Source organism: Erythranthe guttata, chromosome 12, assembly GCF_056151865.1.
Source record: "Erythranthe guttata isolate IM_541 chromosome 12, IM_541, whole genome shotgun sequence".
NCBI classification, from domain to species: Eukaryota; Viridiplantae; Streptophyta; class Magnoliopsida; order Lamiales; family Phrymaceae; genus Erythranthe; species Erythranthe guttata.
The window spans coordinates 3,741,939-3,758,699 of NC_142544.1; the positions used below are offsets into that span (position 1 = coordinate 3,741,939).

The 16,761-nt window shown below is 42.2% G+C and overlaps 2 protein-coding genes across 2 annotated transcripts; one reads left to right on the forward strand and one right to left on the reverse strand.

Annotated features, from left to right (window-relative positions):
* Positions 1-7,915: 7,915 nt before the first annotated feature.
* LOC148766253 (uncharacterized) lies at positions 7,916-9,562 on the reverse strand. The gene is made up of 2 exons (XM_088827203.1): positions 9,086-9,562; positions 7,916-8,965 (listed from the first exon to the last, which is right to left on the reverse strand). The coding sequence occupies exons 1-2, from the start codon at positions 9,560-9,562 to the stop codon at positions 7,916-7,918; spliced, it is 1,527 nt and encodes a 508-aa protein (XP_088683329.1).
* Positions 9,563-12,907: 3,345 nt separating this feature from the next.
* Positions 12,908-14,780, forward strand: LOC105964869 (uncharacterized). The gene is made up of 2 exons (XM_012989381.2): positions 12,908-13,598; positions 14,340-14,780. Exons 1-2 carry the CDS (start codon positions 13,257-13,259, stop codon positions 14,601-14,603), a joined length of 606 nt encoding a protein of 201 aa, XP_012844835.1. The 5' UTR covers positions 12,908-13,256; the 3' UTR covers positions 14,604-14,780.
* The last annotated feature ends 1,981 nt before the right edge of the window (positions 14,781-16,761 follow it).

The following is a 16,761-nucleotide window of genomic DNA, read 5'->3' on the forward strand; positions in this document are numbered from 1 at the left end:
CATGCGAACATAAAACACGTAATCTAAGCCGGGGGTTGATCCGGCGGAAACCCCTCCGACGCTCAAGTCAGACGTGAAGATAGTTGGTAATTGTAGAGAGAATTCCTCAAGAAGAATTGATTGAATAATAATAACGTACCTTTACTAAATGAATTTAAGTTGTATTTATACTTTATTGATTGGGCCGAGATCAATTTATCGGACCCCACTTTCTTTGGGTGTGATTGGGCCTTCGAGTAAATAGCTATTAAGTTGGGCCTGTGGCCCAGTAAACATGAGTCTATTGGGCTGGGCCAATAGGCATATCATTAAGCCCCCCACTCTCGAGTCGATGTGGGAGTGAATTGGGGTGAAGTGCCGGATCGTGTCGAGAGTAGAATATTTCGCTCATCGTGTTTGTGTCGTTGACGGAGGGATAATAATAATAATTTATTATTATTACTGTGTGGCCCGGAGTCGTGAGCGGATTTATATTTAAAGTGCACAAATATAAAAATTTGCTTAGTAGTAGGTAAGTCCTTGTGAAATCAGTAGAGGAGGGTATCAAGAACCACGTCGAATAAATATGGGTGAGTAATCAAATTTATTCTTTTATATATCTATCTCTTTTATGTTGCTCCATATACTTCGTTGTAGAAAAGAATATATTCTCTGGCTGAGGAGATCAACCGATAAAATAATTATATGTCCCAAGTGGTGAAGGCGAAACAGTTGAAAATTATCCTGCGAAAGTCGATTGTAGAGACCGAGATGACATTTGGAACCATAGGGAAGGTGATTGGGTCGAGTTCCGGTAAAAAACTTGCACCGGAGAAAGAAACCGCGCGTTCCGATTGCACGCAATTAGGGTTATCCGGAGAAATTGCTGCGGAACCAGTAGAAGAAGCCGCGCAGCTCGAGGTTGTTGGAGGAGCCGCGCGGCTTGGCTCCGCGCGAAGTGGAGCCGCGCGATCGGTGTGTGTGGGTGAAGTCGGGCACGGAGCCCGGAGTGGGATGGAGAGAGAAGAGAGAGAGAAGGAGAGAGGAAAGGGGGTAGGTGGGGTTGTTGGAGATTGTTCACGTGGGGGTGGAGGAGAGAGAAGGTTAAAGGTGGGTGGGGTGGGTGGTGGTGGGGTTGGTAGGGGTAGGGAGGAGAGAGAGAGAGAGGTGGAGAGGGTAGGTGAGGTTGGTAAGGGTGGGGGTAGGCTGGAGAGAGAAAGAGAGGAGGAAGGGGGTAGGGGGTAGGGCGGGGTGCATCGCGCGGGGGGTACCCGCGCGACGCGCGGGAGGGGTGGTTTCAGACGCGCCCGCGCGTGGGGGCGCGTTGGGGGGCGCGTGCGGGCGCGTGGGAGGGCTGTTTTCGGCCGTTTTCGAGGGGTGTCCCCCCGTTTCTTCTCCGGATGATTTTTTGGCCTCAAATGTTGGTATTCCTAATATTGGTGATGATGTTGGTACTAGTAGAAGACGTATCCGGTCTCAATTTGTGGATTTTGGGAGTGATAGTGAAGAATCGCTTAAGTCGGGTTCTTCTAATGAGTTCGAGGGATCTGAGGGATCCGAGAGTGACGTAATTCCGGATGGAGATGTGGGAGATGGTGATGATATTCCACGAGAAGATGTCATTATAGATAAAAATAGAGGGAAGAAAATAAAACCACTTAATTTGGGTTTGGTGGATTATGATACTTCGTTAACCGAATCTCAATTCGGTGTTCTTCGTCAGCTAGTTGGGGCTCCGAGGAATATTGAGATGCTCTTACCTAAAAAAGGTGAACGATTGTATGCACCCCCCGTAGGGTTTCACACCCAATACGTCGCATATTTGACATGTTCCTCGCAGATTGTGCCTCACTCCACTCTTTTGAAGGTATGTGAGGAATTTCGGGTAGGATATAGTCAATTAACTCCGAACGTGATTCTCACGTTCGAAGCTTTTCGACAAAGAATGATCGAAGTAGGATTACCGATTAGTGTTGAGATGTTCAAGGCCTTGTTTACTCTACATCGTTCAAGCGATTTACCCTTCTTCTGCCCACATCCTCGGGTTCCTTTAAAATTTTTGAAGAGCATTAACTTGAAGTGGGATAAATGGAGTACTTTATTTTTTTATGTAAGGGCTCCGACGTCCGATGTTCCCCTTGTTTGGAATCCGGTATGCGAATCTTTTAAGATAATGAAGAATATGAAGAAACGTATTAAGGAGTCGGGGTTGTGTGCTTTGGAGTTCGATCCGAGTTGTCTTATTCCAAAGGGTCAGGTGCCTACACCGTTGCGTGTAGTCTACATGTTTTATGCATTTGTGCCTTATTTTGTGTTGTCTCTGCTATTCTATTTTATCCGTGAGCGAATGATTTTTTTTTTTTTTTTTTTTTTAGATGGGTGTATTGATTTTGCGGCTCTTCGGAAGAAAGCTACTGGAGGTGCGAAAAAGCAAGCGAAGAGGGATCCTTTGAAGCAAGCGAAATCAAGTAGTAGCAAATCGCGCGAAGTGACCCGCGTGGAGGCTTCGCATGCAAGCGGAGATGATCGTGATCATAATGTTGAGGGGGATGAGCTGGATCGATTGGTTAATAATGGGAAGGATGAGATGGTTGAGATCGAGTATGTGCCTGCACCGAAACGGCCTCGAGTGGATCCTGAGGTTTCTCATGTGCCTCCAGGGGGTGCAGGCAAATGCTTGTTCACGTATGGGGTGAACCGAGAGGGGAAGGATTCTTTTTGGGATACGACCGATCATACTATCGCGCTGAAGAAGACTGAGGGTTTCGTTGGGGAGTATGACCGAAGTCGGATGTCGGGTAAAGGTCGTGCTCATATGCTTTCGTTGGCTGGCGGAGACATGTGTCGGGTAAATATTTGTTTAATTTAATATGTTTTCGTTTTAGATTATAAGTCTCCATAATGATGATATGCCTATTGGCCCAGCCCAATAGACTCATGTTTACTGGGCCACAGGCCCAACTTAATAGCTATTTACTCGAAGGCCCAATCACACCCAAAGAAAGTGGGGTCCGATAAATTGATCTCGGCCCAATCAATAAAGTATAAATACAACTTAAATTCATTTAGTAAAGGTACGTTATTATTATTCAATCAATTCTTCTTGAGGAATTCTCTCTACAATTACCAACTATCTTCACGTCTGACTTGAGCGTCGGAGGGGTTTCCGCCGGATCAACCCCCGGCTTAGATTACGTGTTTTCTGTTTGAATTTTGATATAGCTTATAGCTACGTGGAGGTATCTAGTGGAGCAGGAGGAGCAAGTCGAAAAGACCCATGATGAGGAGCGTGCTGGTTGGGAGGCAAGGGAGAAAGAGCTAAAGGCTCAATTGGAGGCTGCGGAAACCAAACTAGAGGTGGCCGAGACTCTGCTCATTCAGAGGACCGATGAATTGGAGATTAGTAGGAGCGAGACCGAGGCGAGTAAAATTGAACTGATGAAATTAGATCGGTGCTATGACGAGCTGAAGGAGAAGTATGATGCCGAGAAGTTTACGGGGAAGAGGTTTTTGGCTTCTTCGGCTGGAGCAGCTTATAAGGAATCGGTTATGTTAGAAGGGGAACGTCGCTTTCAGAAGAGTGATATCTGTCGAGCTATGATCGAAGATCGAGCAATAGCTGGGGTTTATGCTCCTTTGGTTTATGATCCTTTGCTCATCTGTGCTTGGTGTAGGGTAGTATGTCTACTGTCTTTTGGTGTCTCTTTGCCTGAAAAGTATCGGGGTAAAAAAAAATTCAAGTACTTGTATTGAAGACTTAATAGTTTCATAAGTTGGAGTGATGCGTATTTAGGATCACGTACTCAATATTGGGACTTTTTCTGTTCCTCGCATTCCGAGATATGAGAACAACTCATGAGTTGCGGTGGATTGCTGCGCGACCCTGCCTGTCAAAGGAGATGGCGTTATTGTTTAGTATAGAGACCCACTAATGTGCTTGTGATATGACTTAGTAAAAGTGGTGTTACCCTTAGTGAGATAGTACAGAGTATCTTCTCTCTTTGGGTGAATGGTGGTCGGTAAGCATCCTCTCGTAATTGGCTCTTAATCTGTAAGAAGATGATGAGACGTGTTATGGAAGGTTGATGTAGATAATATCACTAGCCCCCCAGTTTGGGAGGGATGTTTACACACCTCGTTATGGAGTCCCTTCTCGAGCTTTTAGAGACATTTTTGCATGAAGAGAGACGTGGAAGGTTGTGAAGCCTGCAAGGCGACTTTTGTATGAGGAAGATGTAGATGCAAACTTAAACAAATTTGATTTAAGATGGATGTATACCTCAAGCGTAGAACCTTTTGAGATTCCCTATATTCCAGGTTCTGGGTATAGGGTGTCCGTCGAGGTTCTCGAGACGATATGCTCCATTGTTAATCACTTGTGTGATTTTATATGGTCCTTCCCACTTCGGGTCGAGTTTACCGATTGGGCGTGAGGCTTCGGCTTTGCGGAGAACTAAATCTCCTACTTGGAAAGAGCGAGGGCGGACTTTGGAGTTATAAACTTTCGCCATGCGACTCTTGTACATTTGCTGTCTGATGGATGCAATCTCTCTTAGCTCGTCGACGAGATCGAGGTTAGCCCTCATTGCTTCTTCATTCTCCTCTGGTGAATAATTGATGACTCTCCAAGAGGGTTCGCCAATCTCTACGGGTGCTACAGCCTCTGTTCCAAAAGCTAGGTTAAATGGAGATTCTCCTGTTGCTGTTCGTGGGGTTGTTCGATATGCCCACAGAGCATTGGGTAATTCTTCAACCCACTTTCCCTTGGCACTTCCAAGCCTTGTCTTGAGATGTTGAAGTATCGTGCGATTGGTTACTTCAGTTTGACCATTTGCTTGGGGGTTTGCCACCGAAGTGAAGAATTGCTTAATAGATAAGCCAAGGCACCAACTCTTGACTTTGTCTCCACAAAATTGTGTTCCATTGTCCGAAATAATGGAACGGGGAATGCCGAAGCGGCACACAATGTTTTTCCAAAGGAATTGGATGACGTCTTCTTCTCGAATGCGAGCTAAAGGTTCTGCTTCTACCCACTTGGTGAAGTAATCTACAGCTACAATGAGGAACTTGCGTCCTCCTGTTGCTGGTGGAAAAGGACCGACCAAATCAACTCCCCATTGAGCGAAAGGTATGGGACTGTCAATCGGTTGCATCGGTGCTGCTGGGAGATGAAGGATGTTAGCGTGTTCTTGGCAAGGCTTGCATCTCTGCACTAGTTTTTTTGCATCTTCATGCATGGTGGGCCAATAGTAACCTTGTCTCAATATTTTGAGAGCTAAGTTTCTTCCACTTAAATGATTACCACAAATGCCTTCATGTACTTCCCGAAGCACATAGTCTGCTGCTGATGGGTTAAGGCATTTAAGATAGGGGAAGGAGAACCCTCGCTTGTAGAGATCTTCACCTATCATTAGAAAACGAGCCGCCCTTACCTTTATTTTCTTCGCTTGGGCGATGTCAGTCGGAAGTTCCCCGCTTTTGAGATAGTTTGCGATGGGGGTGATCCAACAGGGTTCGCTCTCTTCAGCGCAATTCACTCCGTCGGTGGAGGCTATTTCTGGTTGGGAAGCCGTGAGGAGGGTGATTTTCCGGCTTCCAATGCTTGCCATGGAACTTCCAAGTCTAGCCAACTTGTCTGCATCAATATTGTTGGCTCGTGGTACTTGCTTTATCTCATAGCTGTCCAATCTTGAGAGGAGGGTATGCGCAAGAGCAAGGTACTTTGCCATGGATTCTTCCTTGGCTTCATAGGTCCCAAGGACTTGGTTGACTACTAACTGGGAATCGCTGTGTATTATGAGTTTGCGAGCTCCCGCTGCTAAAGCGAGGCGGATACCAGCGACCAAAGCTTCATATTCGGCTTCGTTATTGGAGGCTTTGAAGTCAAACCGTTGAGCATACTCTAATTCATCGCCATCTGGGCTTGTTAATACAATACCCGCGCCTCCTCCTGTAGCGGTGAATGATCCATCGACATTGATGGTCCAAGTGGGTATGGAGGTGCTCTCCTCCGATGTAGTCATCTCTACTACAAAGTCTGCCAGGATTTGAGCTTTGATGGCTGGGCGTGGTCTGAATTCAACCCCATATTCACTCAGCTCTATAGCCCATTTAGCTAATCGTCCGGAAGTTTCAGGACTTCTCAATATTTGTTTAAGGGGATAGTTGGTGAGAACTATCACTTGGTGCGATTGGAAGTACGGACGTAACTTTCTGGCTGCATTGATGAGCGCGAGAGCAAGTTTCTCCATATTGGTGTAACGGTGCTCTGGGCCTTGGAGAGCTCGGCTTATGTAATATATTGGTTGGTGACCCTTTTCACCATCCCGAATGAGCACTGCGCTAATGGCATCAGCAGAAATAGCCAAATAGAGGAAGAGAGTATCTCTTGGTTGGGGCTTCGTTAGTAGAGGTGGGGAAGTGAGATATGCTTTCAATTATGTGAAGGCTCTTTGGCAGTCCTCATTCCACTCAAACTTTTTCCCACCTCTTAGTACCTTGAAGAAAGGAAGGCCCTTATCAGCTGATCGAGATATAAATCGGTTTAGGGCTGCCAAGCAACCGTTAAGTTGTTGGACCTTCTTAATCGATGTGGGAGGGGCCATGGAGGTGATAGCTTCAATCTTTGCTGGGTTGGCTTCAATTCCCCGTTGTGATATCATATACCCTAAGAATTTTCCGCCTCGAACTCCAAAAGAACATTTTAGGGGATTGAGCTTCATCTTGTATTTACGTAAGATGGAGAAGCATTGACTTAAATCGGTTAGGTGATCCGCGACTTTAATACTCTTGACTAGCATGTCATCAATGTACACTTCCATGTTCTTACCAATCAAGTCCGCGAACATCGTGTTCACCAGGCGTTGGTAAGTAGCTCCTGCATTCTTGAGACCGAACGACATAACTCGATAGCAGTAGATGCCTTGGTCAGTAATGAAACTAGCTCTCTCTTGATCTTCTGGGGCGAGCAATATTTGGTTGTATCCTTGATATGCATCAAGGAAACTGAGAAGTTCGCATCCTGAGGTTGAGTCTATGAGCTGGTCGATCCTTGGTAAGGGAAATGGATCCTTCGGGCATGCCTTGTTGAGGTCGGTGAAGTCTACACATAGCCTCCACTTGCCTCCGGGTTTAGGTACTAATACCACATTGGATAACCACTCGGGATACTGAACCGATCTAATGTGGCCTGCATCTAAGAGTTTTGCCACTTCCTCTTTGATATGTTTGTTGCGCTCAGGACCGAAAGTCCTTTTACGTTGCTTGACCGGTTTCAATCTTTTGTCAACGTTTAGTCGATGCAATGCTACTTTCGGAGGAATTCCCGTTAGATCTTGAGCTTTCCAAGCAAATACGTCTCCATTTTGCCTAAGGAAGTTAACTAGCTGATTCTCGACTTCTTGATCTAGATCAGAGCCAATGCGGAGAAGCTTAGAATTATCTCCGGGTATGAGTTCTACTGATTTGAGCTCTTCAACCGCGGCTAGCTTGGCGGTGTCGTCGGGTACGCTGATTAGGATTTCTTTATCAGCTTCGATGACTGCGTTGACCCATTTTCGCTTATCTTGTCTCGGGGTGTCGTCTCCTTTCCCTAGAGGAATAGGTCTCTTAGATGGTTCACGTAGAGCTCTTGCATAACATTCTCGAGCGAGACGCCTATCTCCAAGTACCTCTCCCATCCCGTAAGGAGTGGGGAATTTCCACTTTTGGTGGTAAGATGAAGGCACAGACTTGAATGTATGGATCGCGGGCCTTCCCACGATGATGTTATAAGGGGATGGTTTGTCGACGATAAGGAATTTTATCATTTTCGTCACTCGACAAGGATCTTCCCCTAAGGAGATGGGTAACTCTACTTCCCCCATGGATAAAACACCTTCTCCCGTGAATCCTTTCAGTGGTGTAGTGATGGGACTGAACCGTGCGTTGTCTATGCCTAGCTGCTTGAATGTGTGGAGATACATAATGTCGGCTGAGCTCCACCGTCCACTAATATCTTTTTAACTATGAAGTTGGCCACCGTTGCTGTTATCACTAACGCATCGACATGATCTTCATCTGGACGTTCAAGGTCCGAGGAGTTGAAGACTATGCCATGATCAGGTCTTCGTATTTGATAGACGGATGCGGATGGAGAAGCATGTTCTTGATTCATACGTGCTGATCGAGCGAGGGTGCGTCTCGCATTTTGTGAGTCGCCACCTGCCGGTCCTCCGGAGATAAAGGAGATGATTCCTCGGGTGGGTTGGTTATCATTGTTATCTGGGTCGCGCCGATGACCCCCATCTTCTCGTCGTTGCTGTTGATCTCTATTGTTATCTCGGCGTGGAAGATCATCGCGGCGCTTATTTCGAGGCTTATCAATGTATTCGCTCAAGTGGCCTTGCTTGATCAACCTTTCAATCGCCAATTTGAGTTGCGCACATTCCTCGGTAGTATGCCCTTTATATTTGTGGAATCGACAATAGCGATCCGATCTTTCTCGTTTCGCATTGGGTTGCATTGGGCATGGAGGCTCTGCCAGACCTTTTTGTTCAATCACATGAAGTATTTCAGTGAGGCGAGTATTGAGTGGAGTGAATCTATTATAAGTTGAAGATGATTGGCCTTGAGGCGGGGGTGGAGGACGTCGATCATCTCGTCTCCTAATATCCGGGCGGTCATCTTCTCTCTTCCTCTTGGGAGGAGCATTGGCAGAAGCCTCCTCTATGCGTATGTATTTTTCAGCTCGATTTAACAACTCATCTAAGTTGCCAGGAGGTCTTCCTGCGATAGATTCTTTGAACCTACCCGATTTCAGGTTTTGCTGCATAATCCCTGAAAGCATATCTTGTCCTACACTGGGAACTTCATGAACAGCCTCCACGAAACGCCTGATGTAGTTGCGGAGTGTTTCATTGTCTCTCTGTACGATAGAGAAGAGATGTGCTGGTGTTTTAGCATATTGCTTATTGATGGCGAATTGGTTGGTGAAGCGCAATGATAACTGAGCGAAAGTGTCAATTGATCATGTGGGCAAAGCATTGAACCAATTCATGGCTCTCTTGGAAAGAGTGGTGCGGAACATCTTGCACATTGCTGCATCTGTTGGGCCATATAAATCTGCCATAGCGTGGAACTTCTCTATGTGTTCCTGCGGGTCGGTAGTTCCTTCGAACTGAGGTAAGCCTGACACTTTCACTCCTTGAGGCAATACCTCGTTGAGGATGTTCAGGGTGAAAGGACTGCGCCTTGTTGGGACTGGCGCTCTTCCGTCAATTGGATTGTTCAATCTGGGGAACTGGTTTTGGCGAGATACTCTACTATTTATCTCGTCTTCCCCTTCATTAAAGAGATGAGCTCTTCGTAGAGACGCATCACCCCGTTGGAGCGAATGGTGGCGTTGTTGTCTGGGTTGTGGCTCCCTGTGATTGGTAGATAGCTGCATCCGGGATCTTGGATCTGAGGTGGATGAGGATACACTTATCCGATCGTCATTGTTCTGGGCCGGTTGCTGTACCCTGGGTGGCATTGCGGGTGGAGCATTAGCTGGGATCACGGGGGGAGCGTTAGCTGGAATCGCGGGGGGAGCATTTGCTGCCATCGTGGCGATATATTGCGCCACCGCATCAGTGGCGGCGCGAGTAGAAACTTATGTTATCATTCGTTGGAGTGCCTCCTCGGTTATTTGAACCGTTCGAGAAGCAGGTAGAGGTGGAGCCTGTAGTGGAGGATCAGCGAGTGGTGGATCCCGAGGGGGAATCACCTGAACCTCACGTGGTGGATCCGGAGCACGTGGAGGAGGTGGCAAGCCAGAGCCTCCTCGAACTGGGAGGTTGTTAGCAGTGTCATTCTCTCTCCGAGTGGACTCAGGAGGATCTTGCTGGCTACGTGATCTGGTCTGCATTCCCACAGACGGCGCCAAAATGATGACGTAAAAAATAAATCACCTAATGTGTTGAAGCTGGGAGAGCAAAGTAGGTCACGTGCTCACGTGCTCACGAGCTAGATAGTCCTGAGAACTTTAATTTGCTCTAGGATCCTGCGAACAGAAAACACGTAATCTAAGCCGGGGGTTGATCCGGCGGAAACCCCTCCGACGCTCAAGTCAGACGTGAAGATAGTTGGTAATTGTAGAGAGAATTCCTCAAGAAGAATTGATTGAATAATAATAACGTACCTTTACTAAATGAATTTAAGTTGTATTTATACTTTATTGATTGGGCCGAGATCAATTTATCGGACCCCACTTTCTTTGGGTGTGATTGGGCCTTCGAGTAAATAGCTATTAAGTTGGGCCTGTGGCCCAGTAAACATGAGTCTATTGGGCTGGGCCAATAGGCATATCACTAACTTTCAGGCAAAATTCTTCAATTTTGAGAAAGGTAATTTAGGCTCTAATTAGGATGGCAATGGGGCGGGTATGGGGCGGGTTTTGCAATCCCCATCCCCGTCCCGCTATGGAAATCCCCATCCCCGTCCTCGTCAAAAGTCCCAACGGCTATTAAAAGAATCCCCATACCCGCCCCATAAAATCTCCACGGGTATCGGGGCGGGTAAAAATCCTCGTCCATTTTTTTCCTTTTTTTTAATAAATAAATATGCAATCTACTTATAATTTAAAGGCTTATTTCAATAAATAAAATAATATTTAAATATAATACTAATATTTAATTATATAATCGAAACCTAAAAATCCCCATTTATAGTTAATATTTAATATATTATTATTATTTAATTATTTATATTTAATATAATAATTAATAAATATATATTATATATATATAAATAATGCGGGGCGGGTACGGGGACGCGTACGGGGCGGGTATAGGTAAACCCATCCCCGTACCCGTACCCGGTAAAAAAAAAATTCAATTCCAACATCCGCCCCATTTTTTTTCGGGCGGGTAATACCCGAAAATTTCGGGGCAAGGCGGGGGCGCGGGGATCCATCGGGGCGGGTCAAATTGCCATCCCTAGCTCTAATATAACCAAAAGGGAAATCCGTTGCTGCTTGATAATAATTTTCAGATTAATTTAGGCTCCAATATAACCAAAAGGGAAATCCATTTTTTTTAATAGTTAAAAATGGGAAAATTACAGTTTATGTCCCTAAACTTTACCACTAAAACGATTTATGTCCTCAAACATTTCAATCCACGAAATATGTCCTCAAACTTGCCACTTTTGATCACTTTATGTTCTGCCGTTAACGTCGGCAGCTAACTTCGACGGAAATAGCACGCGTGGCTCACTTGACATCTATGTGGCCGTTAAATGTGACGTGGAATAATATATTGAATATTAAATGTTGACGTGGCACAAGAATATACTAATTTCCTCAAACTCAATCTCCCAAATCCCAAATCCCAAATCACGTTTCATTCACATTCCCAAATTTTCAATCCAATCTGCATTCTTGCTCGAACCCATAGTAAAATCGAAGTCATAAACCCATAAAAAATCCAAACATTCTCACATTTGAAGAGTTTTTCCCTTCTCAAAGAACAGCAGATTCACGTGCAAACACAAGCCTGCAATCGAGAGGAAGAAGGTAAACGCGACTCCTCTTCTGGTTCTGAAAAAGATTTTAGAGGAAGCTTTAATTCATCTCCCAACTCCGTGTCTAGAACGTTGGGGTCGTGTGATTCTTCACCTGCTGATGCTTGTGCCCCTTGTGGTCTCGATGAAGCGAGCACAAGGATGGAGACGGCACAAATTCTACCCAACTCAGCAGTTTCAGAACCTGCCCAGAAGGTGTTCGACAAAATGTCTGAACCAATTCCGAAAAAAAAAACATGCAGTACCTGTCAAAGCTGCATATAATTCTTTTTTCGCCAAGAATAGAGTGCCCAAGAACGGAATCCAGCTCCCCGACTTCTCCAACGAAGTGGAAGAAGACATGATATTTCAGCCCGAAGATGAAAGTGAAATCGAGGAAACATTTGACATTTGTTTATTGGGCTATTTTGCTGGTAAAACACCACGAAAAATGGCCATGGATTCACAGACGATACAACTACCCACAGGGGAAAAAAAATCATATCTACGCAATGTTTAGGTTATTAGTAGAATAGAATAGAACTTTTCGGAAGTAACTACCTACTAAATCGATTATACTTGTGGTTTTCACGTTAAAAAAATACCAACTATTGTACAACTACCCGTAGACAACAATATACATTTAACTACTCGATATCTAGGTTATTGTAGAATAGGATAAAACATCCGTGGAAGAACTACTCACTAAATCGATTATGGTTATGGTTTTATGGTTTAAAAAACCACGCACTGTTATACAACTACCCTTAATCCCCCCCCCCCCCCCCCCCCCCCCCCCCCCCCCCCCCTTTTTTTTTTACATAATTAGTCAAAATTTGAAACTGAAATGTTAAATGTCGTCGTTTCAATTTTACTAATGTTGTTTTGACTTCGAACCTGATTTTAACGTGTTTCTATTTTGATTTTGGCAAAATTCGAAACACGAAAACTGTAGCCCTTTAGGTTAGCTTTCTAATCCATTTTAAATCCGCTAGATTGGATGCCGTGTGACAAAGTTACGCATGAATGAGTCACATTTTGAATTTTAGATACCTCAATGCATCGAAGTTGTGGGCAGTATCCATTGATTCATGTATATGTTTCTCGTCCGACATCCAATTTTGGTGATTCAAGTTGGATTAGAAAACTAACTCATAATACTACAAGTTCTATTTTTCGGGTTTTGCAAAATTTGGAATTAAAAATAATCAAAATCACGTTTGAAGTCGTAACGGTATTATTAAATTAAAGTTCGAACGACATTTATCACATCCCAATTTGAAATTAATAGTTATACACATTCTTTTTAAACAACTTACCAGAAAGATTGTAGGATTGCCCTCACATTTCGTTGATACCTATTCTCTCTCTCCCTTTCTATTTTTTTCTATTTTTATTTTTTTTTCTATTTTCTATGGTATAACAAATGAACTACAAAAACAAAATGTAAAAATATGATAAAATATTTTGATAAATATTTATTTATCAACGATCGTCATCCCAAGAATGTTGGCTTTTCGACCTCCATTTTTTCCTGAAAGAAGAATCCCTCAATTTGTTTGATTGATTTCAGGTAAGAAACTATCTTGCAAGAATTCAGACCAAATACTTAGATCTTCTTGTAAACTTTGTTCGTCTCTTATTTCAAAATCATCGATACGTATCACATCACGTACGTCGGTACGTGTATTGATAAATTCCGAAACACGAAACACGAAACAAAAATATATATATATATATATAGGAAAAAGAAAGAAATGGAATTTTTCCAGAAAGCAAACTCAGTGAGGCTCATAAGCTACAAGGACAAATACCTAGTAGCCGAGTCGGACCAAGAAACCATCATCCAAATCGACCAAGAAACCATCACCACACAAGAACGAAGCAACAAAATTAAATCGTCACCATCGATTTGGACAGTCGAATTAGTCGAGAATAAGGATAATTTAATCCGCCTGAAAAGCTGTTACGGCACGTACCTAACGGCCTCAAACTCGCCGTTTCTTCCCGGAGTCACCGGCAAAAAAGTTGTCCAAAAATCGCCATCTGATTACTGCGATCCCGCCACCGAATGGGAGCCCCTCAGAGATGGAATGCAGGTTAGAATTCAATTTTTGTATATGGAAAAATACAGTTTTCGTCCCACAAATTTGCACTGATTTCACATTTGGTCCCGCATGTTTACACAAAGAATACATTTGATCCCTCACGTTTCAATAATATAACATTTTTGGTCATTTTCGTTAATTTACCGTAAGTCCGTCAGTTAAGGCAGTGATGTACACAAGCTTGATTGCGTTAGTACTAACGAAAAATTGACGAAAATGACTAAAAGTATTGATTTTTTTAAATATAAGGGACCAAATATGTTTTTTTTTTAAATATGGGGACCAAATGTGAAAACTGTGGAGAGAGAGAGAGAGAGAGAGAGAGAGAGAGAGAGAGAGTTCTTATACCTCAAGTTTGCATTAATTTCATATTTGACACCCTATGTTTGCAAAAAAGAGTTCTTATACCTCAAGTTTGCATTAATTTCATATTTGACACCCTATGTTTGCAAAAAAACACATTTGGTTCCTTGTGTTTTATAAATTCAACCATTTTCGTCAATTTTTCGTTAGTACTAACGGAATCAATGTTGTGGCCATCACTGCTTTAACTGACGGACTAACGGTAAATTGACGGAAAACACCAAAAGTGTTAAATTATTGAAACATGAGGGATCAAATGTGAAATCGGTGCAAATTTGAGGGATGGAAACTGTAATTTTTTGTATATAGATATAATGTAGGTGTTATAATTAGGTATTTACCCACAGACTACCTTTTACGTTTGATCAGGTTAGGTTGAGGTCATTTTGGGGAAATTTTTTACGGCCCAATGGGGGACTTCCACCGTGGAGGAACTCCGTCACGCACGATATTCCTCATCGGCCAAACACCCGTAATAAGTTGTTGTGGGATGTTTTGGTGGTGGAGAAACGGGATGCGGTGGCGTTTGGTAATTATAGTAAGTTTGGGAGGTCGAGATCAAGATCGTTTTCAGCTTCGATGATCGATTCTAACCAGGTGCGAAATGTGGGAGCTCGTCACGAAATTATTTGAACGATTGGATATGCAGTGGCGTAGACCATGTAACGAATTTTGAGTAAAGTTTTAATATTGTCAGTCCATTTAGAGATTTTTTTTTCTTTTTTTATTCTTTTTTGAATTATTAGTGCATGTAATTCGGTATGTAAACCTTTATTCAAGAAAGTTACATGTTCTTGTTTGGGTGCTTGAGAGTTGGGACTATGCATATTTCAATAAATGTATTTAGTTTCAAGTTAAGATTAAAAGAAAAAGGGTAAATTACAAACACCCCTGAGGTATGGTCAAATTACAAAAACACCCCTCTTGTTTGGATAATTACAACCACCCCTCAACTCCTCAAATTTAGTGGAATCTTCGAGATTATATGGCATATTATCACTTTTGTACCCGTTTTATCCCATTCAAACTCTACATTATGAAGCAAGATGATCATAATATGTGATTTTTAGCTTGTATATATCAGTTTGTGGTGAATCGGAAACTGTATTTTTTACACAAAACGAGTACAAACTAGAGCGCATTTCACGGAATCTAGATGAATATGTTGAATTTGGCACCATAAAGGTGGAGGTCTAAGAAAAAATCATAGTTGAGGGGGTAAATGTAATTATCCAAACAAGAGGGGGATTTTTGTAATTTGACCATACCTCAGGGGTTTTTTGTAATTTACCCAAAGAAAAATGGCTATTAGTTTCTAAAAGTGTAACTATTTTTGGAGTGCAATGTATTTATTGTGGCAGAAATACCCGCACTAAGATCAAATCAAATCTCCTAAAAATTCTCTACCAAATCAAATTCCTCTAAATCTTTCTCTTCCAAATTTTAACTAAAAACTAAAATTAATTCGTAAAAGAGAAAATATACTATTTATTTTACAATTCTCAAGCCCTAAAAAACCACCACCGGCAGCCGTCCCGCCACCGCTTATGAGTCCGTGAAATGCAAATAGCAAACTGAAAAATTAGACTTGTATTGTTGAATTGCAAAATGCAAACAACAAACTACCTATAACTTCGTTAAATGCAAACAACAAAGTGAAGAAAACAAATCAACATCATCTAATTACAAATAACAAAATGAAAATGAGATATGCATCATCTAAATGCAAATAATAACAACAAAAATGAAAAAAAAAACAATAAGGTAATAAATTTATAACATAAACAGACTTATAATATCAACAAACCTCAAATTTGTACCTGATTTTGATGATTTGGAACCATCATCTTTGTTCGCTTCGATGGAAATAAATTGATTTTATGAGAAAAAAATTGAAAATCATATGTATAGAGCGCGTTCATGGTCAAAAAAATTAGTTGAATGTTGCTTACCGAGACTCAAACGTGTTTGAACCACTAGAAGAAGTAGAAATTGCAACCTAGAGTTGAAATTACAAATAACAAACAAGGTCTCCAAATAGCAAATGAAGAACCAGCAAATAGGTCCCACAACAAAACAACAAACAAAGTATTTGGCTAGAGTTTGTTGAAGGTTCAAGCTATGGCAGGATTCAACAAGATAGGAAAAAATCGGAAAGATGTTGATCGAGAAAGGTGGGAAAGAGAAAGAAAGAAGGTGACTGAAAAAAAAAATCAAAAAGATGCTGATCGGAAATAAATAAATAGAATCGGAAAGAAAGAGGGAGACACAAGATAAAGAGGGAACAAGAGATGAAAGATTAAATATATGGAATTTGTGTTTTTATTAATTGAGGATGTCAACGTCTGTCTACTAATTGTTTTATTTAATTGAGTAAATAAAAAATTAATAAAGCCGGCACTAAAAGCAAGAACACACAAGATGACATTTTTCATTAATAAATGGAAAATGTATGTAGCACGAACACACAAACGACGATACGGGAAAATAGGGGAACAGATACGTGGAATCGGCATGTTCCAAAAATTGGGTTACGAGACTTTAGGAAAACGTGTAAATATTAAAAGTATAGGGATATATTTATAAATATTCTATATAAACGTATATATAAGTTTTTTATTTATTTTTATACAAACATATTCAAAATATATTTTACTATAAGCTATCAATTTTCAATTGATTACTAAGTCATATAAATAAGTTGGAAGACAACAAAAATATTTGAAATTTTACTATTCAAACTTTTTAGAAATTGCGAAATAGCCCACAAAAGTGTTCGGCACGTGTCTTC